At 57.1% G+C, this 25,336-nt stretch overlaps 1 protein-coding gene across 7 annotated transcripts in view; it reads left to right on the top strand.

Annotated features, from left to right (window-relative positions):
- The first annotated feature begins 1,503 nt into the window (after positions 1 to 1,503).
- PAX5 (paired box 5) overlaps positions 1,504 to 25,336 on the top strand; it is a 137,193-nt gene continuing 113,360 nt past the window's right edge. For 3 of the 7 annotated variants that reach the window (XM_069775974.1, XM_069775972.1, XM_069775971.1), the window contains exons 1-5: positions 1,504 to 2,067; positions 10,174 to 10,339; positions 14,866 to 15,063; positions 19,096 to 19,160; positions 22,347 to 22,475. In XM_069775974.1, the coding sequence (XP_069632075.1) occupies positions 2,022 to 2,067; positions 10,174 to 10,339; positions 14,866 to 15,063; positions 19,096 to 19,160; positions 22,347 to 22,475 (604 nt within the window). In that variant the 5' untranslated portion in view covers positions 1,504 to 2,021. Of the gene's footprint in view, positions 2,068 to 5,278; positions 5,487 to 10,173; positions 10,340 to 14,865; positions 15,064 to 19,095; positions 19,161 to 22,346; positions 22,476 to 25,336 lie in introns of those variants that run through there. The other 4 variants (XM_069775975.1, XM_069775973.1, XM_069775978.1 and 1 more) reach the window with 3 other exon arrangements.

Here is a 25,336-nt window from a genome sequence, read left to right as displayed (position 1 = left end):
TCAGCGCCGCAGGGAACCGACCATCCCGCAGCGGTCGTTCGCACGGCGGCTGGCGTTTCGGGGCGAGCCGGCGGAAAAGCGGGGGCTCTGGCCGCCGGTTATTTTTATGTTAAGCAAATGAGAGAGAAGAAACGTTGCTTGAAAAGGGAAGCAAAAGGGCGAGAGGCAGGAGCCGTCCCCCCCCGTCCAACCGCGGCTGATCGCTGGACGGAGCCGGGGGTCCCCGGTGGGCCCGGTCCCGGTTCAACCGCGGAGCGCGTCCGGGCGGGCCGCCGGTCCTCGGATGCGGGAGGGAAACGGGAGAATTTTGGAGAGTCGCATCTATGTCTGCCGCCGGTGGGGAGCGGGGTTGCGCCGGGAGGGGCGGCCGGGAGCCTCTTCAGCGGCCTGGCATCCCCAAATCCCGGCACGTCCCTCCTTCCCATGCAGGATCCGACCCGAGCGGGGCTGCCCCTGCCCGCTCTGCCTGCAGGCAGCGGTGGTCCCCTCCCTTCGGGGCCCCCCGCTCCTCGCCCCTGCCCACCGCCGCTCGTCACCCACCCGCGCCCCCCCAGCCAAGCGGACTGTTGTTTTCACGTTCCGGGAGGGTTCCGTGGGAGACGGACCGGGCGGCGGGCTGTGGGTGGGCGCGGGTGGGAGCCGGGTACCTCGCTACCGGCGCCGGTGGGCGAGGGGGGCAGCGCGGGCAGGGCGGTGCAGGCAAGGGCCGCCCGCCGGGCCCACTTTCACGGGAGGCGCCCCGGGGCTGAGGTTTATTTTGTCCTTTGGGAAGGGGAGCGCCTTTTTGGTGTTTTTTTTTGTTTGTTTGTTTGTTTGGGGTTTTTGGTTTTGGGGTGGTTTTTTTTTGTTTGTTTGTTTGGTTTTTTCCCCGAGTCGTTTTGCTGAAAAATAAATCCGGGAGCGACCGAGGAGGCCTCGTGAATTCTCCCCTTCCCCCCTTCTCCCCGCCCTCACCCACGCCGCCGAGGCCTGCACGACGCGGCCGTGGCTCTGCAGCCGCAGCTGGGTCCCGGCTGGAGGCCGCCGTGCAAACGAGGGGTGCAGAGGCAGCCCCCCACACCCTCCCCCGCAGCGCCTCCGTCGGGCCGCTCGCCCCCGACCCCCCGACCTCCCCTCTGGCCCACGGGCTTTCCCCGGGCGAGGGGGCCAAAGGCAGGGCAGGGCAGGGGGGGGTGGGATGCGGTCCGGTGGGGCTCCCTCCGCCGCCCCCCCCAGGGCACTGGCAGGCGAGTCCCCGTCCCGCCCCCGCGGCGGTCCGTCCCGTCGGGGAGCGCGGCCCCGGGGCTGCGGCGTCACGGCCCGGCCCGGGAAGGGGAAGTCGTTTCAGCTGAAAATTTGGTGACGGGCTGGGGCTGACGGAGGCAGAGCGGGCAGGTGCTGCCGCCGCCGCCGGTTGCCGCCGGTTGCCGGTGCCGCCGACTCTGCAGCAGCCGGCGGAGCGGTCGGGGGGGGGGGGGGGGCGGCTGTTTGCGAGCAAACTTTGATTCCTGCTACAACAGATGTCAGAGTTTTCTTGGGTTTTGGCTGCGTCTGGGGACATCTTGTGATGTTTTAGAGAACAGGACATGATCTCACATGGCGAGGAGCTCTTTAGTTTCTTAATCATTTCACGGTTCCTTCAGAGGCTTTTTTCCACCTAAAACGTTTAGTTTCAGCTCACTGATCAGCTGCAAAAGCTCGGCGGGGAGCGGAAGAGTTGAATTATTCCAACCTGCGAGAGGCCCTCGAAAAAAAAAAAGGAAAGGAAAAAAAAAGGAGAAAATAAAGAAGAAAAAGAAAGAGAAAATAAAGAAGAAAAAAAGAAGAAAAAAGTGAGAAAACAAAAAAAAGGAAAAGAAAAGAAAGGAAAAGAAAGGAAAAGAAAAAAGGAGAAGAGAAGCGAAGAGAAGCGAAGAGAAGAGAAGCGAAGAGAAAACAAGAAGAGAAGAGAAAAGGAGAAAAAAGAAGGAACGGGAAGGCGATAGCAACACGACGCGGAAACTTTTCTCTCTGTCCGCCTCCCCAAGTCCTGAACAGCCGGGATGGAGTTGGAGAAAACCTACGCGACCCCCCGGGCCGGCCGCACAGGTGGGACTCGGTCCGGGCGCCGCGGGGGTGGCGGAGACACGCCGCCGCGGCCCGTCACGCGTGGGCCGCGGTGCGGGGCAGAGTCGGCTGCGGGCGGCGGGGCCGGGCCCGGCTCCCCGTGGGGCCTTCGGGGCGGCGCGGGGGCTACCGATCCCCCCCCCCCCCCCCCCCCCGCCGTTCCGTGTCCCGCGGCGGGGCACCGGCGCCGGGGTCGCCCGGTTGTCCGCGGGGCCCTGCGGCGTCTTGGGGCCGGGCGGGAGAGGGGACCGGGGGACCGGCGAAAGGCCGCGGCGAGCCTCCCACCCGCGTCCCCGCGGGGGATCGTGGCGGCGGGGCGGGCGCGGGGCCGGTGGCGGGCGCGGGGCCGGAGGCGGCCTGGCGGTTCGGTAGCGGAATGCAATTCCGAAGCGATCGATGGGGCCTTTTATTAGTTAAATCGCCTGAATAATCGTTTAATCGATAAAGCATTTCATGGCGGCGTGCCGCACGCCCCGCGCGGCAGGGGCGGCCGGGGGGCGGGGGGGAGGGCGGGGGGCGGCGGGTTCGGCAGCAGCGGCAGCTCTGCCCCGGGGCCGGACCGGACCGAACCGAACCGGGCCGGGTCGGGGGCAGGTCGGGCAGCGCGGCGGCCCCGGTTCTTTTGCCGCCGCATCCCTGCAGGGTGTCGGACCGGGGCGGGGGGGGGGGGGGGGGGGGGACGGGACACGACGCTTCACCTGCGGGGGGGAGGAGAAGGAGGAGGAGGAAGAGGAGGAGGCGGGGGGGGGGCACGAAGGCCGGGATGAAGACCAGGCAGGGAGGGGTGCTCCGCCCGCGGCGACCCCGCCCTCCCATCCCGACCCCCCCCCCCCCGGTGCCCGTCCCCGTCCCGGCCCCGCCACCCGGGAGTTTCGCCTTCAACGAAAACTCGCTTCGCGCTCGCCCGCCCCGCGCCGCCGCCGGCGGAGGCTGCAGCGGCCGCCCGTCCCCCGCCGCCGAGCGGGGGGGTCCCGGCCCGGCCCTGCCCTGCAGCCGCCGAAGCCCCGAAGGCCGTGGGAGCAGCGGGGCGGGCGGCCGGCGAGACGGGGGGTGGGGGGTCTCCCTCCGGGGGAGGGGGGTGAAGCTCGCCCTCCGCGCCCACCCATCCCCACGGCGGCGCCGGGACGGGGAGCGGGGTCCCCGACCCCTTCGGCGTGGGCGGCAGCCGGGTACCGGGGCCGAGGGCGTGGCTCGGCGGGGTTCGGCCGCGACCCCACGCTCACCCGCGGCGGGACGGGCGCGTCCCGGGGCGGGGGTGGGAGCGGGAACCGTCCCGGCCGCCTCCTCGCCCTGCCCGGTGGCAGAGCCGCCGGGGGCAGGAGCCGTGTCTCGGCGGGCGGAGCGGGAACCCCTCGGCCCCGGGAATGCGGCGGCGGCCCCCGGGGCCTCCGACCCCCTCCGCGACCGCGGAGAGCGCGGGCGGGCGGAGACCCCGGCCGCGCCCCTACCCACTGCCCGGGCTGGCGGGGCCGGGGGCCGTCGGGCACCCAGGGCCCCGGGACGCGGCTCCGGGCCTTCGGGGAGACGAACGGCCCCGGGAAGCTGGAGTCGGGCCGCCGGGTGATACACGGCCGCCACGGGACGCGCCGTCCACCCCCCTCGAGGGGGTCCCACGGCCGCGAGATGCTCCGCCGGGCCGTCGGGGGTTCCGCGGCCCCGGGACCCGGCCGGCCGTTCGGGGGGGGTCCCACGCCCGCCGCCCCGGGACGCGGGGGGTCCGCCGCCGCCCCCCCCCCCCCTCCCCCTTCCCCCCCGCCCGGTCCCCCGGTCTCGCGTGGCGGCGTGCCCGCCCCTCCCGGCGACCGCCACGCCCCCCTCCCCTCCCCCATTGGCCCGTATCCCGCCAATAGGCACCGGCGCCGCCCAAGCGGCCAACGCGGGGGCGCCGGCAAGTTAACTTTTGCGATTGGCCGGGGCGGGTGACTGACGGCCGGGGCCCCGCCCCGCCCGCTCTCCGCCGCTGTCCGGCCGCGCGGTGCTGAAGCGCCGCCCGCCGTGGCGGAGTTCGGCGGCGGCGGGGGGGGGGGGGGGGGGCGCGGTCTCGGGGCGGCGGCGGCGGCAGCGCCCCCCCCCCCCCCAATCTCCCCCCTCCGTTCCCGTCCCGTCCCGCTCCGCCCCGCCCCCGCGCGCCCCCGCGGCGGCCCGCCCCCCGCCCCCGCCCCCTCCCTCCGCCCGCCACAACCCCCCGCCGCCCCGCCGCGGGCCGGCAGCGCGCCGGGCGCACCGCCCGAGCCAGCCAGGCGCCGCGCCGCCCCGGTAACCCGGTGGCCGACCGGCGGGAGGGGAGAGGAGGAAGCCGGTGGGTGGGTGGGGGGGGCGGGGGTGGGGGGGGCGGCCGCGGCCCCCGCGGCCCGGCTGGGCGGCGGGGACGATGGGCGAGCCTCGCCGGCGCCCCAGGTCGGACGGCGGCCGCTGACGGGGCGGCCCCGGTCCCGCGGGGCCGGCCGCGGCGAGGCGAGGCGAGAGCCCGGCCCCCGCCCCGCTCCCCGCCCTCTCGCACACCTTCCCCCCCCCCCCCCCCCCCGCCGCCGCTCCCCTCGCCCACCGCCGCCGCCCCGCCCGGCATCCGCGAGTTTGCTGCGAACCGGCGCGGCGGGGGGGGGGGGTGGGGGTGGTGGGGGGGGGTGGCGCGGCGGCACAGGCGGAGCGCGCCGCCGCCCCGGGGACCGAGCTCCGCGGACGGGGCGCCCGCCCCCGCTGCCTCCCGCCCCGCCACCGCCGCCGCCGCGCAGCCGCCGGCGCCGCCAGCACAAAGAGCCGTCGGGGAGGGAAGAGCCGGGTTCCCGGTCGCCGGACCGGAGACGCCCGCCCCCCCCACCCCCTCCGCCGCCGCCGCGGAACCGGGAGGCGGGTGCCGAAGCTCGGCGGGCGGCCGGCCGACCGACCGGTGGAGCGGCCGGGGGGCAGAGGCGCAGCCCGGGGCGGCCGCTCCTGGCCCCCGCCCCCGCCTCCGCCCTCCCTCCCCCCCCCCCAGTCCCGTCCCCCCCCGTGTCCCGTCCCCCCCAACGGAGTCACCGGAGGTGGCGAGCGGAGCGGGGAGCCGCGCTCGGCCGGCGCTGTCGGATACCGCGACCCCGCTCGGGGCGGGACTCTTCGGGGTTTTCTTGTGGATTTTTTTTTTTTTCCCCCCGGTCGTGGGGGGGGCGGGGGGGAGGGGGTTGTTGTTTTTTTTGGTTTTTCGGGGTTTTTTTTTTGCTTGTTTTGTGGTTTTTTTTTTTTTTTTTTTTTTGCTTGGTTGGTTGGTTTTTTGGTCGGTCTCCGGCTGTTTCCCCGGGCCCCCTCCCACCAGCCCCAAAGCCGAGCGCCGGCGGCGAATCGAGATCTGCTCGGCGAGGCCGCCCCGGCCCGGACCGCTCCGATGGAAATACACTGTAAGCACGACCCGTTTGCAGCAATGCATAGTAAGTAGGCTGCTAGTTCAACTTCTCTGACACGGCCGCGGCGGGCCCTGCGCGATCGCGGACGGGGCCGGCTCCACACCCCACCAACCCTCCGACCCTCCCCCCCCCCCCCCCGAAAAAAAAAACCTGCCCCGGGGGTCCGGACAAACGGCGGTCCCGGGGTGGGAGGCTGGTCTGCCGCGTCCCGTCCGTGTCGTGTCCCCCCCCCCCAGGGCCGGGACGACCGCCCGCAGCCGCCGTTCCCCTTCGGTAAAGCCGGTGGTTCGGCGGGGGTGGTTTTGGCGGTGAACGGACGGCGGCGGGATGCAAGGGGCTTGTCGGAGGTTTATTTTCCCGCAGAGAAAGAGCCGATACAAATACGTCTTTATCTATTCAGGTAGATAGAGCCACTCGCCGAACTGTGCCCGTGTATCTATTCGTATATATGCGCACACGATTATGTATAGATATGCGTGTACATATGTATTCTCCCACCCCAAATCGAATCTCTGGGAGGAAAGCCGCCCGGCATTTCCGACGAACGGAAAAGTTTGCTATGCGATATTCTCCCTCTATTTCGACGTTTTGATATTCGTTAATTAAAAAAACCCAAACAAACAAAAAAGGAAAAAACAAAAAAGAGGCAAACAAATAGGAAGTGCACGGAGCGGGGCTGGAGGGAAGATTTTTTTTTTTTTTTTTTTCTTTTTAACCACCCCAAGAAAGGCGTGACAATTCCTTGGCGAGCCCCGCGCCGGGCAGCGCGGCGGAGGACGAGCGGGCGGCAGAACTGGTTAAGTTAACAGGTCGTGCGCGATGGGCTTGCCTGAGATTTGTTGTGCTTGAGAGGTCGGGGAAGACTTATCCATTAGCACAGTGTTATGTGAAATGACATCTTCTCTCACGGTGAGTTAAACGCTGCATTACGGCGAGAGATTGCGAGGAAATTTAAGGTAGAACTAATCTCATTTCCTGGTGCACCGCAGCCCTTCGGCTAAAAGAAATTTGTTTGCAAAATAAACCACCCAATAAACCCTTCTTCCTCCGTCTTCCCCTCGCTCGCTGTTTTGTCTGCCCACTACCCTCTCCCTCCGTCCCTCGCACGGTTTTCGGAGGGTGTCCGGAGCGGGGATGGCAGCCGGTAACGGGCTTCTGCCGCCCCCGGGAAAAAACAGACTTTCCCTCCCGCCACAGCACGGCGTTTTGAACCCGCGTGTCTTTCTCTCCCGTCGTGGAACCGAATCACGTTTTGGTTTTTTTTTAATTTTTTTTTTTTTTTTGGAAAGGCGAACTTTAAGGGCAGCAAGCCGGCGGTGCGGGATGCGGGATGCGTGTGTGTGGGGGGAGGGAGCGCGGAGCCCCCCGCCACGGGGGGCGAGCGGGACGCGGCGCGCTGGGAGCCGCAGCCCACGGAGGACGGGCTGTCCGCGGGGGGGGGGGGGGTTGGACACCCCCGGCGGGAGAAGCCGCCGCGGCTTTCGGCGGCACCCTCCGTCATTTCGCACCGGTGGAAAATCGATACCTTCCCCAGGAATTTCGGGGCAAAACAGGGGGAGAAAAACCCAAACGCCGCTGCTTTCGCTCTGCCCCCCCCCCACCCCCTCCGCCGCAGCGGGGGAGCCCCCGGGGCCGTCCGCCGCCAAACGATCTCCCGGACCCGTGGCTCCCCGGGTGGGGCGAGGCGACCCCCGATGAAAGGCGGCGGCGGGGCGGGACCGGCGGCGCAGCCCGGGGACGGGCCGGTTCCCCAGCGGGACCCCGTCCCCGCCGCTTCCCCGTCCCGCGTGGGCAGAGCCCGGGGCCGCCGTCGTCCCACCCGCGGACGGTTCCCCGGGACGAGCCGCCGCTCAGGACCGGCTCGTCCTCCACCCGCCACGGCTTGTCTTGCCCGGGGCTCCCCCCCGTCCGAAAGCGCCCCCGAGTCTCGCCCCGTCGCGGGGGGGGGTGTCCGGGCTGCGGAGTGGGGCGCGGAGCAGCTCTCCGGCCCCGCTCCCCCATCCCCGCAACGGGCCGGGGCCCGGAGCCCCTGCGTGTCGTGTCGTGTCGTGTGTGTCCCGTCACCCCCCCCCGCCTGCCGGAGCCCCCCGGCCCGACGGGGCCCCCGGCGCCCACCCGTGCCCGCAGCCGTCTGGGGAGCGGGGCAGCCGGCGTTGAGGGACCCCCAGCGGGCAGGGAGCCGGGCTCGGCGCCGGTGCCGGTTCCCGAGGCGGTGGCAGGTTTGGGGAGGGGTCCCCCGGCGCGGCGGGAGGGACGGCGGCGGCCCCGGCCTTTGTTCCCCGGCGGCTGCAGGGTCGGAGGATGCTCTCGGCCTGGGCAGGCCCGGGCTCCGCCGGCCTCCTGGGGCTGGGAACTGGCTCCGGGGGTGGAGAATCAGCCCTTTCCCTAAGGAAACACATGTCTTAAGTGCTTGCTTTCTCTTTCCTGTTCTTTCTTTCCTTTTCTTTCTTTTTCTTTCTTTCTTTCTCTCTTTCTTTCTTTCTTTCTTTCATTCTTTCTCTTTCTTTCTCTCTATTTTCTTTCTTTCTCTTTCTTTCTTCCTTTTCCCCTTTCTCCCTTTATCTCTCTGTCTTTTCCTTCCTTCCTTCCTTCCTTCCTTCCTTCCTTCCTTCCATTCTTGTTTCCTTTTTTCTCTCTCCCCCTGTTTCCCTTTCCTTTCCTTTCCTTTCCTTTCCTTTCCTTTCCTTTCCTTTCCTTTCCTTTCCTTTCCTTTCCTTTCCTTTCCTTTCCTTTCCTTTCCTTTCCTTTCCTTTCCTTTCCTTTCCTTTCCTTTCCTTTCCTTTCCTTTCCTTTCCTTCCCTTCCCTTCCCTTCCCTTCCCTTCCCTTCCCTTCCCTTCCCTTCCCTTCCCTTCCCTTCCCTTTCCTCCCCTTTCCTTCCCTTTCCTCCACTTCCCCTTTCCTTTCCTTCCCCTTTCCTTTCCTTCCCCTTTCCTTCCCCTTCCCTTCCCCTTCCCCTTCCCTTCCCCTTCCCCTTCCTTTTCCCCTTTCCCTTCCCCTTCCCCCTCCCCTTCCCCTCCCTCTCCCCCTCCCTCTCCCTCTTCCTCTTCCTCTTCCTTTCCCTCTCCCTTTCCCTTTCCCTTTCCCTCTCCCTTTCCCTTTCCCTCTTCCTTTCTTTTCCTTTTCCTTTCCTTTTGCTCCTTCCCCCCCTCCCTCCCCCCCCCTTCCCTCTCCCCTTCTGCACCTTGCTGGTCATATTAAATGCACTGTGCGTGATTTTGTACAACGACAGCCGCTGGCAGGTGAGAAGCCCGAGGTCTCGCTCGCTGCAGCGATGCGGGGTTGCTCCCGTACACTCCGGCTATCGGGTCATCCCTGCTCCGGCCGCAGCATCATCCCAGCCCCAGCACGTCCCTGGTGCTGCCAGCAGCTCCCCGGGCAGGGGCGGCTGAAGGCAGCCCCCGACGCCCGGGGGTCTGCTCCCCGCACCGCCGGGCTGCGGGAGGGACGCACCAGCCTGAGGCCAGCTCGGCCGCTGGCAGAGGTCTGCCTCTTGCACCGGTGAAGGCAGAGCAGACACTTGTCTGCTTGCCACAGGCTTATTTAGCTGGCTTTAGCAATCACCTATTTCATGTGGATTCATTATGTGCCCTGACAGTTTTAGAAGGTGTTTGCAAAGTTTGACAGCAGTTTATCAATGGTGAAATGACTGGATTTAAATAAAAGTAGCTCTATATAATCTTTTTTTTTTTTAAAAAAAAAAACCAAAACACTGAGGTACTTGGCTTGTCAGCTTATTCAGTACTGTTCAAGCCCTGTGCAAATAGAGTGATTTTCTGTATTATTTTTGTTCCAGAATTGGCATCCGTACTGCCCCTATTGCTTGTTTTCAGCTTCTCTGCTCCTCTGTAATCCAAGTAGTTTGGATGATTAACAACACGAGGGTTAATTATATTTCCTCACTTGCTACGTGGCATTATTACATGTTCATGTTTTTTACACAGTTTCACTACTGTTCATCCAAGTGAGTCCCGTTTCCCACCAGATATATGATTCACCTTGCTAAAGGTGAACAGTGCAAATCTGCTCGAAAAGGAATAATATACTGGGCTTGCCTGAGTGTTCATGTTTCATTTGTGGGCTCATAATATCTGCCAAGACTGCTGTAAATTGCAAGAGCAGAAATCGGGCTCTTTTTTTTTTTTTTTTTTTTTTTTCCCCCTCTTGATTAAGTCAAGGCATCTGGAAAAAAAACCAACCCACGTATTTCATTTCGGGCATCTCGTTCTGTGCTTAGACACAAACAGCGTGTAGGCTGAGCGATCGCCCAGCCTCCTTTCCAGCTGCTTTCCCAGCCAGAGGCTCAGGAGCATCCTCTTCTCCACGGGCCAGCACCAGGCCTGTTCCCGGAGTTTGCAGTCGGGCAAACGCGGCCGCTGGCTTCGGGAGGAAGGTGGCCCGAGTCCGGGGAGCTGGACGCATCGCTGCGTGGTTTCCCGTGGCCATTTTCCCACACGGGGCCTGATCTGCCTTCAGGCAGGAGGGTCCTCCCCTCCGGCGAGTGGCATTGCGGCAGCGCGGCCGTGGCCGCCTCCGTGCTTCGGGTCCGGCAGCGCTCGGGGAAAAGCAGCCAGAGGCTGGACCGAGGCTGGGGAGACGATGCCCGGAGCCGGGGAATGCTGGGGATGGGGGGGGTCTGCCCCGCAGAAACGTCCGAAACTCTCACACAGCTCTTCTCCTCCTGCCCTTCTCCCCCTCCCCTGTGTGTTTCAGGACATGGAGGCGTGAATCAGCTGGGGGGTGTTTTTGTGAACGGCCGCCCCCTCCCAGATGTCGTTCGCCAAAGGATCGTGGAGCTCGCCCACCAAGGGGTCCGGCCGTGTGACATCTCCCGGCAGCTCCGCGTCAGCCATGGCTGCGTCAGCAAAATACTTGGCAGGTAAAGGGGGGACGACGAATCCTTCTGTGTCCGTCGAGAGAAAAGTGTCAGTGCTGGTCCCTGAATCGAAGGTTGCAAACAAATGGAGAATAGTAGAAACCGCAGGAAATCAGCCCAGTGAGGACAGGGGCTTCCTGACCGCTTGGGGTTTTATATGCCTGATGTGGGAAAAAAGTGTGCCACTATTCGTATGTCTGGTTTGCCCTTTCACAGTTTCTTATAGGTAATTGTCACGCAAAGCGCAAAATGCCATGTGGGGTGTATTTGCTGTATATACGGCATATATCCTGCACCTGTCTGTTCTGAACAAGTGGAGAAATCCGGAGTCATCTTCAGTAAAATGCCAAAAAAATTAGAAGTTGTGGAAGTTACTTGTTTTGCTTTCTGAAGATGACTCTCTTTTAGCAATAATATAATTACATATTGCATGAACGTTGCCGTGTGTTCATTCACACAGGCTATACTGCAATCTGTCCCACTGTTTCATTGGACGCCTTTTTCTGCTCTTGTGCAGGAATACGTTCTTAAATTAGAGCACAGAATACCATAAGTAACTATTAACCATCTTAATTTTGGCTGTTTTGGGAGTAGCCCTCTGTTCAGTCTGGAGCTGCTCGAACCGCTGTGGCAAGAGGAAATTAAACTTCAAATTCATATCATTTCCTGATTTCATTTTAAAATTTGACATAGGTTCAGGTGAAAAATACCATCCTTGCTTCTTTGTATCTTGTGAACAAATCTGAACATAATTTGTGTCAATTAGAGCCTTAAAATGGTTTTGGACCCCAGGTATTCTGAGGTACTTGAGCAACTTGTGTTAAGGAAAACGTTTTTTTGGTTAGAATGTGTCTTTCTTGATAATCTGGAAAAGTTAATTCCTGAACTATTCACTAAACTTTCACAGTTCACATCACTGCTTAGATTTTTACTTTTTTTATTTTACCATCATCTTCTTTTCCAATTTTTAGCTGATATGCTTTCCTGGACATAGCATAGCTGCAAAGGCTGTTAGGGCAATTTTTTTAATAGTATCACGCAGAGGATCTGCTTGGATTAGCAGCATTTACGATCTCTCAATGGCCGTTTAAGTGTTCAGAATTGGACCGACTTGGCACCGTCACAGGCCCCTGGCTTTGTAGCTCTTGGCACTCTTTTCCCCACAGGCCCCTCTTACCTCTTGCTCGCCTTAACTGGCTGAACAGCATCTCCACGGCCCCGCGCTGCGTGCTTTTAGAGAGCCGCACGAGCCAGCGTGCCAGTTACGCTCAACATCCCTTTTTTTCTCTCATGCCTCCGTTGCAGGGGGATACATTCCCCTGCAAGCTGCATGCGTTCCTCCCAGTGTAGGTCTGGGGGCACCGATGCCTTTACTGTTTTAGAGCGGATAACTTTCCGTGGGCTTTATCCGAGACCTGCCTGCCCATCACGGCCCCGTTTCCCTCTGTTATTGCCTTGCATCTGCTGCCGGCACAGGCTCCTGCTCCCAGCCTGGCTGGCATGGTTCGGCTGGTGATGCTCTCCGCTGCAGCGGAATCGCCACCAATTCCCATCAGGACCAGTGCACAGCTAAGGAACAGGCAATTTATTTACCTACCAGGCGAATGTCCAATGGTTTTACTTTTGATAGTTTGAATAGATTTACCATTAGATATATTTGCACTATAGAGCTAAGAGTGAGGCTCCAGAGCTTTGTCATTAAAGTTGTCAACAATAAATTGGAATTTCATAGCTCATTATTTTCATAACTAGTAATTACAGTGGGTAAAATGTCACTGTAATTGCAGCTCTGTGTGTGTGGGTTTTTTTTCATGTACGTGCGTGTGTGTGAAAAACGGGAGTCCTTATGATAAATCCTTACGTTTGGAATTTTGTGGTCGGAATTTTTCAGTCCTCGATACAGACTTAAAAAACATCCAGAGGCAGGGAACCAGCAGTTGCAGTGCAAGGGAAACTCTCACCCCTTGGAAGGGGGGTACCGCAGGGGTGCCCACTCTTCACCTGCATTGGCAACTTGCTGGGAGCAAAAGGCCCGGACCTGATGTGCATAAAATGAAGCTGAGTGCAGCCGTCCTTGCCATTAAAATGGAGACGGGAGTCAGGGATGCCCGTGCTTTGGCTGCACCCAGGTTCACTGCGAAGGCGAAGAGGAGGGCAGTGTCAGCCGTGTCGCTGGGCGAGAGCCGTTCCCCCGGCGCAGCGAGCTTTCCCGGCTGCCCCGGGGGAGAAGGGTCCGGGCCCAATCCTGCACCCTCCCGCACGAGGCACCTCTCGCCGTTGATGTGTGCGTGCCTTTGCAGACCTCGAGGTGGTGAGGACGGGCGGGTAGGCAGCGGTTAGAAGATTTGGGAGCGGAGGTCTTGCTGTCCAGAGGGTACCAGGGCTTTGTCCCCCGGGTGAGCTCGCCGCGGCGTCATGGCCGCGAGGGCTTTTGCTGTCGTGGCTTACCTACCGTGGTGAGCCAGCCGTGGGAAACGCCGTCTCGTCTGCAGGGCCGTGGCTTTCCCGAGCCTGCTGGCTGATGCTCTGCTCAGCTGGGCTGTCCTGCATCGTGGGGTAGTGACCGCGGGCACCACGCTGCATGGTGCAGCAAGGTGCTGTTCGAGAAAAAAACGTTACGGGACGTTTGTAAAAATCGGTCGTTTTGACTGGAACCAAGGAAATGGAGACTTTGTGTTTGGGAGCATTCTAGGGTATTGTCTGGCTTCCTTCCGCACCCTCCTCACGGGAGAGGTGCCAGCAGCAAAGGTTTTGAGGCCAGGGGTGCAAGGTTTTAGTAGGTTTATGGTCCACGTTTGCCATCGTTTTGTCATGTCCTCAGGAAGGATGGGAGGAGCTGAATTGTACCCCCCTGCCCTAAAGCTCGCTACTAGGCTGTGTGTGGGGACACCGGCAGGGTTAATCCACCTCTGACACTTGACGCTTTCCCTTAACTAGTATTGCTGAAGCGGCTCATGGAGACTGGTAGATCTGTGTCCACCTCTGCATCCAGAATATCTGAAAACGTGTACAAACAACACGGTGTCAGTTTCCTTAAAGGAATTTTAGGCCCTGCACACAGGGCTCTTCCCAGAAAGACTGAAAACCAGTAGCCTGGCAGAAATTTGATGAACATGGTTGCGTGTTACAGTGAGACAGGCTTCGGCTGCGCAGCCTGTTTGTGTTCTGCTCACGCTGGAAAGATTGGGGAATTAATTTTTTTTTTTCATATAATGTGTATGTCAAGGAGCTGCGGAGAAAAGATATTAATAAACAGTCTTACGGTCTTACCTGGGAGTCTTTTCTGAGCTCCTTACTAGAACTACAGGCATGGAGCACTGAGTGGACACGTTTAAGCTGCTGAGAGCGTGCAGCTCGGTGGGTGTCTGCTTGAAAGGCTCACGAAGTCGAGGTCTGCTCTGTACAGAAAGGACGTGCTGGGGCCAGGGCAGTTGGGGCAGTTATTGCAGGTAGGCACGGGGTTTATTTTTCATGGGGTCACGAGAAAATTCACAAGGTACAAAGAAGTGCATGGCTGGGAGAATGCCTCGTGTGTTGTGCTCCCTGACGGCACAGCACAGGGAAGCACGGTCTCATTCTTGGTCTCCGTTCTGGCCCTCGATGGATAAGATATGACTTCTGCTCTTAACAGCATGTTCAAGGCTTCGTTTATTAAAAGGGGAGACTTGTGGGGAATCTCAGCTGCGATGTATTGTTGCAATGCTACCAAAAGCAGTTGCTCTTGTGTGATTTACATGTGAGGAAATCTGGCAGCTTTCTGTTGGTTCAGGGATCCAGTCCTTCACCTTTCCTGGCGTGGCATCAGCAGAGCTGCTGGTGTGGGTAAAGATGCTGTACCTGAGGAAGGGCCACAGGACTGGTCCCAGGAACCAAATCCCAGCTCAGCTGGACCCCTCCAGAGTGTGGGCAGCTCCCTTTTCCTTGAAATTCGTGGTTGAAACTACTGAAAACATAATGTTAAAAAGAATACGTTTTGGAATACATTAACTGTTAAAAACCGTAATGTGTGTATTAAAACCATAAAATGGTAAAAAGATATGCCAGCATATTTATTCTGGAGATGCAAATAAAATACAATACCCAGCCTTCATTTCACTATGAAATGATAACAAGCCGTAGATATTAATGACAGAGGATTTCTGTAGAAACAGTAATTTACTACAAAAGAGTCCACTGCAAAAAGTGGTCCTTGGTGTGATTTGTTTCTATTATTGCCAGTACTGCTGATTAATAACACACATTTTCAGTTAATTTTGGATCCCGGCATGCCCTTTAATCTTGCATTGTTTCTTTTGTCTTGCTATTACAGAAAAATATATATTGTATCCTGAGGCCCAATTCCAATTACTATAAGTTAATCTATTAGGTGATAAAGCACTACATAGGCAGAAAATGTGTATGTGAAAGTGAAGATGTATCTCAGGATTTGCTGGGGTTTGGCTACCTTGAAATTATGTTCTCTATAAATCTCAAAGCATGTTCTCTGTCTGTTCGTGATAACTAAAGCTTTGTTTTGGATGTTGTCCCAGGTATTACGAAACTGGGAGTATTAAGCCTGGAGTGATTGGAGGATCAAAACCAAAGGTCGCCACACCCAAAGTCGTTGAAAAAATTGCAGAGTACAAACGCCAAAATCCCACCATGTTTGCCTGGGAGATCAGGGATAGACTCCTTGCTGAGCGAGTGTGTGACAACGACACTGTGCCCAGCGTCAGTTCAATTAACAGGTAAAGATATGTCTGGTCACGGGGAGGGATGCTCCTCAGAAGGACTGGCACTGGGTCCTCATTTCTTAGTAGGACTGGGTGTTTCGGGCTGTTTGCAAGAAATGCAGCTTGTGTGTGTTTCCCTGATGCGTTTGGGGCTGGGGAGCAGCTGTGAGCTCACCTCATCGACTGAAGCATCACAGATGATGAGCATTTTCTAAGAATGGGCAGGTTCTGCTGCTGGCATTCGCTTCTTTCCCATCCTTTCCCCAGTCTGTGAATTGCAGTCCTCGCTGGTAATGCTCCTGCACGTTTGCTTTGAATGAGGCCTCAGTTCTGCTCGACCGGGTGGGGGTTCAGTGGGACGTGCTTCCCTCCGGGATGGGGGGGAAGCTCAGACGGCCGCTAAGTGGGGCGGCAGTCATCTGGGAAAAGGGGGGGCCCAGGTGCCTGGAGGAGGGGACCCAAGGCATGGGTCTAAGGTACCACTTCTGTCCTCCTGACGCCTGCTTGGTCTTGCTGAAGTTGGCCCAGAACCGTGCTGGCCGCTGCCCGCTACTGTCAGTGTCAATATCACCAGGGGAATTTGGTCGGTAGCTTTCGAGTGCCTCAGCCGCCTGCTTGTTACAGGGACACACTTAAGTGGCCTTGAATTGCTTTTGTATAAATGCAGGAGAATCTTATTTGGAGCCTCACTCCTGCATTTGGGAGTTTTGCCATGACCTTGCCAGGCAGGACTGGGTTTGCGGAGGGGTCTGGAGCTAGAATAACCTACCGCTATCTCAGTTACACCTTCTGTACTTGCCCGCTTCCTTCTGAGTCAAAGGATGTTTAAAGCTAGTGTTGAAAACCCCCAGTGAAATAGTCTGTTATGTCTCCAGCCCTGCCAGACTGATAATAAGGGATTAATACTTGGAAGGCAGAGAGCTTGGGCAGCCTCATGCACACCTACACCCCTGGCAAGCAGAGTCCTTTCATTTTTGCTCGGGGGCATGCTCTGTGCCAGGCTTCAGCCTCACCATGCTGGTGAGATGGTTTTCACTTGTGCGATTGCATGCAAATTCTTTGAAGGCAGCTAGCTATAAAGTCCCATCTGTGTCCATGGACGTGAAATAAATTGATGCAATATTCTTTTATTGGCTATCCCAACCTGATTTGCATTCATGGAGTTGCCGCTTGAGTAGCCGGAGTGGCTTCCCCAGCGTTAGCGGAGAGTGGTGTCTCTGTCTTGCCGAACTGAACGTTGAGTCATAGGTTCGTGTGTTTAAGAGCAAAAATGGGTCAGTTCATGCGCAGCCTTTGCTGCTCCCTGGGAGCTCCTGACTCGCTGAGCCTCCAGAGCAGTGTTCAGTAACCCTACAGGCATGGCATTTTCAGTTTTAAAAAGGATTTGGGAAATAATACAGACACCAGGAAAACTGAAGGAGGCTATCACTCTGAATGACCTCAAGTTACTAAGGGAAAACTCTGCTTCCATAAAAGTCAGCTCGAGCCCTGCCATGTCAGAAGCATTTGCTGCTGTGAGCAGCCCTGTGTTTGTGTGGTAGGGCTTCCAGCATCCTCCAAAAAACTACCAAAAAGGCAGTCATTGCTCTAGGAAAAAGAGAGCTTAAGTAGCTTCCCATCAAGTTTTGAGCCAGTTTCCATATTCTGCCTCTTGCTGCGTCCTGGTGTGTTTCCACGCTGGCAGTGTCCACACACTCACTGCCTTTGCATCAGAAACCCGTTTCTTGATCTGCCACCAAGTTTTTTGGCCAGAAATCTCATCCTTTCTCATCTGCTTGCGGCTGTGGCCAAGGTCTTTTCCTTCTCTTAAAGTGTGAAATCCCTTTCTAAAAACGCATGCAATCTTTTTGAGTCAGGCTGTTTACCCAGAGAATTGTTTTTGCCAGCCTAGGAGCACATCCTGAAAACCCAAACCAAGCTATCATGACGAGAAACCTGGAATTCACATCAAAACACTTGGCTTTAATGCTAAATCCTCCCAGTTCCACATTGCAGTCTCTGGGTTTTATCCTCATATTTAAAATTAAGCATATACTTCAAGGCTTTGCTGGTGGGGATGTTACACACCAAGGATGCAGACCCCTGCTCACAATGCCCTTATTCACCGCCGAGGTGCAGATCAGGTGTTAACCCCATCACTCCGGGTCCTGAACCCATCCGAAACCGTGCAGTGTGGTTCCCGTCCTGCTGCAGGGAGGGCGAAGCCAAGCAGTCGGCGTTCCTGCGCAGCGGAGGATGGAGCTACCGTGCTGCTCCCCCCCATACCAGCCTCCTCGGTGGAAAGAGGGGATCCCCCCGGGACCCTGCTGTTCCCTTCAGGGGAGCTCTTGCTGGAGAACCTGGGGGGGCCGCTGGGACAGAGTGCGCTCAGCACATCCCTGCTGCCGAGGGTGCCTTTTAGCAGATGAATTTGAGCCGCTGCCCCCGTATATGAGTGAATAATAACTATTATTATTAATTAATAACATTAATTAATATTAATAATAGGCCACTCTTCCGCAGCAGGAGCAACTCTGTGTGATTAAGGCTTAATTAATCATTGCGATTAGTTTTGCTCAAATAAGCCAAGAGCTGCCCAGCTGCTTCGAAGTGCTCCAGTCCTCCATCCCTCCAGAGATGAAGACGTTTAAGTGTCAGAAGGACCCGGACACCCTTCCCTTGCCACAACGGCAAGGATGCCTTGTGCAGAGGGTTGTTTCCACTCTTCCTCACGTAGGGTCCCAGCTTTTCGGCTCTGCTCCCCAAACTGCAGTTGTTTGCAAAGCTCCCCACGCCAGGCTGGCTGCTCCGGCCCTTGGTGGGGGAATTTGCTGCTGGGGACCCAGCCACAGATGTCTAATGCCCAGCAGCTTCGCTGTGGGGCTGGCGGCTGAAAACGGGCTTACTAATGGCCTTAGCCCCTGCCACCTCCATCGGACTCCGCAGAGGGATGGGAGGGGAAGGGGACGGCAGCGTGTCCTCTTTTGGGACGGGGCCAGGCATCACCGGTGGTGGTTCCTGTAGCAGCTCACGGGGTGACTTTCAAGCAACCAACTGCTCTTTGTTCCTGGGAGTGCATCCCCACGCCAGCCCCGTCACACGCCTCCCCTCCTCTCCCCTCTTCCAAATTCATGGCAGGCAGAAACGGGAGAAGAGTTTGTTAGGTAAAGAGAGGAGAAATGCTTGCTGCAGCATTCCTGCTGCGTAAGCAGCGCGTCAGGCAGGGAGAGCGAGCTGCGTGCCTCCTTCAAGCCCGGTCTGATTCCACTGCAGTCGGTGGCAGAACTGTGTTATCTCCAGAGACATTTCAGACCCTGTCTTGTCTTTTTTCACACTGCATCGGCAGGTGAGCGCTTGGTAGAGCACCTCCCCTGGCCGCCTTAGCAGCTGCCCTCTGTCCTGCCGCACAACACGTGCCTTCTAGTTTTTCTGCGTCTCTGAATTTTTCCTGATTGACATCATTATAAATCAGAGCAGAGGCCGTCCCCAGTGGTGACAGTGTAGTTATTCAGCTTTTAAGATTAGCATTTAATCTAGCACAGTTTTGTTTTAATATTAATTTGGCTAAGCAGCTCCTTTTCCAAGGTGGTCAAGTTCTTAAGCTGCGTGAGTACTGTACCGAGGGCGGTCTAGAGACAGCCTTGCAAATGTGTCTGAGCGCCCAAGGGTGCAGATCACAGCCTGCTGGGACGTCTGGACTCAGAAGTGTCCAGCTCCCTGAGGATGGAGTGCTGGGCCCAACGGGTGCCCGAATAGCAGTGGATATCTCTTTTCTTGGCGGTGAGGACTATGTCCTCAAAGGCACCAAAGCACCAAACTCTGCAGCGTCCCGAGGAGTGCGCAGGAGTCAGTCACCCAAATGTCCCTAATGGCAGGGGCTGGAGGCAGGAACACGGTCCTGGGTCCACCCGCCAAACTTCAGTCTTTCAGTGGATGACGAGGGGATAATATGCAGAAGGGCATTTTTGTATTGATGTAGGTGTCCTGAACTGAAAAAAATAGTGTCTGATGCCCCCTGCAATTGCATGCTTAATGCTAAGCAGTCATTTTCTTTTCAACTACACACAGGATCATACGGACGAAGGTGCAGCAGCCACCCAATCAGCAGGTCCCAGCCTCCAGTCACAGCATAGGTAAGGAAAACTTTTTTTTTAATAAAAAAAATAGCATAATAGATTACAAATATTCTAAAGAACTTTTAATCATTCTTATGGACAGATAATTCTGCATAAAACACTTCAGCACACGTGCTAATGCGCCTTCTTTGTCATTCTCCAAGGGCTGAACATAGTAAATGAATTTTATAAATACTGCTAAAAGGTTTTGAATTTTACTGATTATTATGATAAATAGCTTTCACCATGAGACAGAAAATTGAAATCTAAACCAAAAAACCCCCACTAATGGGGGTCTATAGAATGTCAGATAATTAAAGTAATAAATCAAGAAAGGGATACTTATTCATAACATTTTCTGCATCATTAGTCAGTAAGTAGTTTTGAATGTGTTTTTTTCATCTATCAACCATCCCTTCCATAATTCTTTGTGCACTTGCAGTCTTGAGTGGAGAGGTAGCAAAACTTTCCAAAACTTTAATTCAGCCACAGATGAGTGACGCTGCATCCCGAGGCAGGCGATGCTGGTGGAAGGGGTCCCTGGGAGGGGTGGCGGAGCTGGTGAGGCATCCTCAGCCCTTCATGAGGCTGATGGTGTCTTTTTTTTGGGGGGGGCAGCCGCTCTGCCATGCTGCGGCAGGGATGGAGGGGCTCAGTCAGGGCTCAGGGCTGCTCTCTTTTTGTCCTTGTTCTTTGAAAGCAGCTGGGGCACAGGTAAGCCCTTGCTCTGTAGGCATGAAGGGAGGTGGGATGGGGGCCCTGGTTCCTCTCTGCCTTTATGCTGTTACCTGTGAAATGGGGAAATTCTAGCTGCCCCCCCCCACACCCGGCAAGGGTGGGCTGGTGCCGTGAGACACAGAGCGTGAGCGCAGAGTTGCGTGAACTCTTCTGGCTCGTCAGAGAAATCACGCTGCAGCCCCACGTCCTGAGCCTTCCACTCCGGGAAATGCCAAAACAATCTCAGCGGAGGAGAAGCATCCCTCATTTTGCTTAAGGGGTGTCTCTCCTTGCAGAAAACAAGAGCAGAGAAGAGACGTCTCGTTTCTCAGGGCTTGGGGTTGGTAGAGGCAGCAGGGATTGCCGACACAGGTTTGCTCTGTGTGGGCTGTGGCTGGGGGGGTCTTCAGCGTGGTCCTGCAGAGAAGCCCCCTGTGCTCAGAGGGTCTGCACGGTGCTGCCTCTTCTGCCCGCTCGTGTACAGCCTCAGCCTCCCGCAGCATCACGCAGACACAGCATCTGCAGCCCCGGCCGACATCTCCGGGCTTTGTGTTGGCTGTGATGAACGACCCCCCCTTGGCTGGACGCAGCCAGCACCCTTTCTCAGGGCTCTGTTAAAGCAAAAAGCGGATTGAATTCATATTTTGTGGAACCTCAGGGCCTTTCAGCTGTGTGGCCCGCAGGTGGCCGTTCCTGGGTCGCTGGGGAACCCCAGCTGTCTGGGGGTCTTCACTGGCTGGGGGCTGTTGGCTTGGGGCAGCAGGATTGCAGGCAGCAATCCCGGCGCAGCGAGCGCAGGCTGCTCCGCTCCCACGAGGTTCCTGCGCCGGGAGGCTGGCAGCATGTCGCGAGGGGAATGAGAGAGAGAGAGAGAAGAGGGGTTCGGATCACTTAAAGAATCGCCTCTAATTGTGTTAGCAATAGAAAAATGATTTAATAGAAATTCATATAAAAGTGGGACTTCACGGAATTCGATGGCGAGGTTCACTCCATTACTTAGTACATGGATGAAATGCACTCAGGAAAATTAAGTTAGAGTCAGACTGAACTTATGTATATAGAGACCGAAAACATAATGCGTAAAAGGAAATATTACAAAGAAAAATTATTAGAATTAATTTCTTGTGATTTGTGCAAAGATCGGGAATGTAAAAAGGGTAAGGGAGACCCCCCCATTGAGTCACGAGGTTCGGAGAAGACCCCCTTGCTTTCTAAACTCCTGTCGGAGTCTGGGTATGGCTGGATTGACTCCTAGTCCCAGACCTGGGCAATGGTTTATATCTAAAGGGATTATGAGTATAATAGCAGCTTAAAATTCATTCACAGTTGAATAAAATTCATGACAGTAATTTAAGTATAAATTTGGAAGTAATAACTTATAATATACTTGCTATAATGTACTTGTTATAGACTATTCAGGTTAGTACATGCGCATGCATAAAGAGACTAAGTGATGTACATATAGGAGGGTAAAAGAGAGTAAAAGAGGTATACCTGTTGAAAATTCCCCTCGAGGTCAGGGAAAAGGTTCACATCAAATGCTTCAGGATCTTTCTCAATGGGCAAAGAGTCGAGCCTCAAGGAGCAGAGAGAATCAGCCCAGGTTACGTTGGCTTTCGGCAACAGACCTCTGATTTTCGCAAACAGGAAAGTTTGCGAGCTCTGAGAGGCATCCCACTCAAAGGGAGATGCTGGTCACAGCCCGCTGCAGTCCCGGAATGCTCAAAGGACCTCAGTATTGCTGTTGACAGGTTTGGGAGGTGATTGACTTTTGTCATCAACATATTGCGGGAATCCCGGCTGCGCCGGTACCGTTTCACATGCAGATAAGGAAAGCTCTGAGGCTGCCTGAGACTAACTTAAAACACAGATATGAGATGCTCCAAGGCTGTCAGGGGAGGACTGTGGTGTCCCAAGGTTGTTAGGAGAGAAGAATGCCTGCGGGTTGTTATGAGAACTGGCTATCTCTGCTCCCGTCCCTCCGCCTCCGCCGGGCAGCAGGAGTCCTTGAGACGCACAGCCTATCTCCCTGCCTTAGTTGCCTAAGAGTTCCCGGCACAGCCACGGGTCGCTTAACCGCCCGACTCATTACACTAATGGAAAGGGTTACCCAGCCTTCCCAAGTTCCTAAATCAGCCTGGAGAAGGGGAAGGAACGCACGGCCACGCAGCCTGCCCCGGCACCTCGCTGTGGACCCTGTGCGTGGAGGATCTTCTCTCTGCGTGGCTCTGCTCCCCGCCAGCTCCGTCCACCTCGCTGATGGGGACGAGGGGCGACCGCGTCTCCGCTCCCGCATCTGCACGGGGATGCTGTGGCACACCGCCGGGCTGGGCTGGGCTGGGCTGGGGTCCTTCCCGAGCTGGAGGGGCCATGGTGGGCAGCAGAGCCCCCCGGCCACCCTTGGTCATGCTGGGGGGGGACGACGGACGGTGGCTTTTGGGTAGACTGGTGCTTGTGTTGTGTTGACTGCTTGGCCTTGCCTTCCAGCCTCCACGGGGTCTGTGACCCAGGTGTCCTCCGTCAGCACCGACTCCGCCGGTTCGTCCTACTCCATCAGCGGAATCCTGGGAATCGCCTCCCCCGGCACCGAGAACAACAAGCGCAAGCGGGATGAAGGTAGTGGGAGCTGTTTTCTGGTGTGGGGGGGTGCGTGCAGTGATGCAGGGCGGGATGCGGCTGAGGCCGATGCTGTGTGCTTGTGATGTGATGGAGCTGCGGACGTCCCCCATCACCATCTGCTGTGGTGGGGTTTGGTCCCGTTTCGGCAGGTGGGACCTTCGGCGTGACCTGGTGGCCAGAGGCAGGACCTCTTTGAGGAACGGGGGCTCGTCTGGGTGTTTCAGAAAGCACGGGGGGGGTATGTCACAGTTTTTAAGCAGACCTTCCTCCCCACCAGGGAACATTGCCCTCCCACCAGTGGAAAGGGGAAGAGTCACCATTGTGTTGTTGACTCTGTGGCCACATGAAATATAAAATGTCAGAGAGGTGTCCCCAACCACAGAGACAAAATTAACAGCAGAGCTGTCTGCCGTGCTGCGTCTCTGCAGGTCCCCCCGGCACTGGGGGTCTTTGCTGGTCTCGGGGTGGAAACGAGCACAGTCTGGTTGGGGTTGGGTGTTGCTGGTGCTCCTCTGCAGGGTTTATGGTCCTGTTTTGTTCTGTGTCCTTGGCATTTTCCTAATGAAAACACTGCTTTGGAGAAGAGAAGGATGCCAGGGATAGAGCAGAAGGGAAAAGAGGAGAAATTCCGCGTTGGTGTCTTATAAAAGTGCCTTTAATCTAGAGCATCACTTTCATTTAGCAAGAGCTTACAGAGAGGAGTTGAGGCCAAGACTGCGGCCGCATTTGCGGTAGTGGAGGGGACACCAGAGCCTTAGCAAGGATGCTGTGGTTGAGGCTGTGGAGGGCACCTGGAGGAGGGGTGACTGCCCTCCCTGCGGCAGCACCGGTGGGCTGGGGGGTCTCGTTTACTCTTGGCGGGCTTGATGCCATCCTCCCTTGCTGTGGAGCACCCGTTGTCCCCAGCTCCTGCGCTGCAGGTGCGGGTCCAGCACCATCCTGCAGCCAGTGCGGGTCCGCATCCCTGTTCCTCCGGCTGCTCCCTCCACTGTCTCCCCACTGCCTGGCCCCACAGGGATGGAGAGGGGGGGTGTCGGTGGGTAGAAGCTGTAGTGGCATTAACTGAACCCCTGGGGAAACCTGGCTAAAATTGGGTGAGCAGCCTGGTGCCTGAGCTGTGCAAACAGGGTCGTGTGTCTGCAGGTGCACTGATGGAAATGCCTGGTCGGGTCGTGGGGTAGTGCTTGGTTTACTGAAACTGGGGGGGAAAACTGCAAGAGGTTTGTGGGGCAAATTTCAGCCACTTGGGGACTGGTCTGATGGTGGGAGTGTAAAACTCCCTGTGCTCAGGTACTTGCTGAACATGCCGTTGTTAGTTAACTCCGCGATTGTACATCTGACATTTTTTTCCAAATCAAGGCCACAAGTGCATAGAAAAAATACATGCTTTAAAGCAGGTAGAGAAGAAATTTTCTATTTTATCAGCCAGGCAGGAGAGAAGCCGTTTGTGTTGAAACCACACGTCTGTGTCACAGCCCTGTCCCGAAGCACCAGTTCTCGGGTGCCTGTGATTACAGAACACTCTGGTTTAAATGTAGATAAAAGAATTAAATGTTGCCTTGGAAGGATCAGAAGCAGAGCTGAGAAACTCCCCAGCTTTTGCCAGTTCACATTTAGAAGAGAGCACGTGATTTCTAAAACAACCCCCATCATTTTGTCAGGATGAGTCATGATTTTCGAGCTCGTAAGCTGGACAGTAATGCTGTCCTCAGCAGACCATTTAAACTGCTTTTATAATAGGCTCAGGGCTGCAGATTTGGAGAGGCATAAACAGATCCTTCAATGTCTTTGTTTGAGGGGATCCCTGGGAACGTCCACAACCCCTCCCCATCCTGCTCAGCGCAAGGTCCTTCTGCTCCAGTGGGCGCGAGGTGCCCGCAGAGGCATGCCAAGGCTCCACGCTGCAGGTGATGGGGAGGTGGGTCGTATACGCTAGCCTCTAACGCGAAGAAGAGAAGCATGTCATCTAATTATGGCCTGTATCATGATGCAGATGCACAAGGGGGCAGAGTTAACTTTACCATTTCACGACTTCGGAGAGCTGGAGAGGCACTACCTCCATAGCGAGCCCCTCGCATCGTGTCTTCTGCTGTGTTGCGCTGCTTCTCCCTAGGAAGGTTTCCTATCGGAAGGTGCGTGCCTGCTGCTGTAGATCCCTGCGTACGTCTCCTGGAGCCACAGGCTGTGCAGTGCTCGTGCGGTGGTCCCGGCTCCCCTCGTCCGGGGAGTGAAGTGGGGTGGACTCGACCCTCCAGCTTCCAGCTGCATCGAGCGCTCGGTGTGATTCGTTACCCGGTTTTGTTCTCCTCACTCTTGACATTTTTTTAGCAGATGTCACCAGTCTTTAACCCAGTGGGGAGCTTGCTGGGTAGCAACAGGGGCAAACCAAATCAGACAGTCTTTATTGGTTTATATAGCTGAAGGTGTCATTTTTTTTCCCCTGTTGTAATATGGACTTGGAGCAGATGTGCCTTCGTGGGGGATCGGTTGCTTTCACTTGTGGTTAAAGGACATGCTACTGGAGACTGACACAAGAAGCAGGCTGTTCCGTAACAAGGCAGAGAGATACAGTCAGCTGCCGCAGCCTTGAGCAGCGGAGGCTGCTCCACAGCAGTCTCGCTGTTTTGCTTGCAGATTGCCTCCTTTGAGTTCCGTGGCTGCACATTCGCCTGGCCCCTCAGCTCGGGAAAAAGCTGTAGAGGCGCAGGCGGGTGGCAGGGATGTGCAGAATGATCTTGCTGAGCCGCCTGCTAGCGAACGGGGTGTGTTTTAGGGAAGCCAAGGGTGGGCAGCAAGACCCCGAGACAGAGCGGGCTGAATGGTCTGTCCAGTGCAGGGACTGGTTTCGCTGCACTGCT

Source organism: Haliaeetus albicilla, chromosome Z (assembly GCF_947461875.1).
Source record: "Haliaeetus albicilla chromosome Z, bHalAlb1.1, whole genome shotgun sequence".
Classification (NCBI taxonomy): Eukaryota; Metazoa; Chordata; class Aves; order Accipitriformes; family Accipitridae; genus Haliaeetus; species Haliaeetus albicilla.
This window is presented reverse-complemented; position numbering and strand designations above follow the sequence as displayed.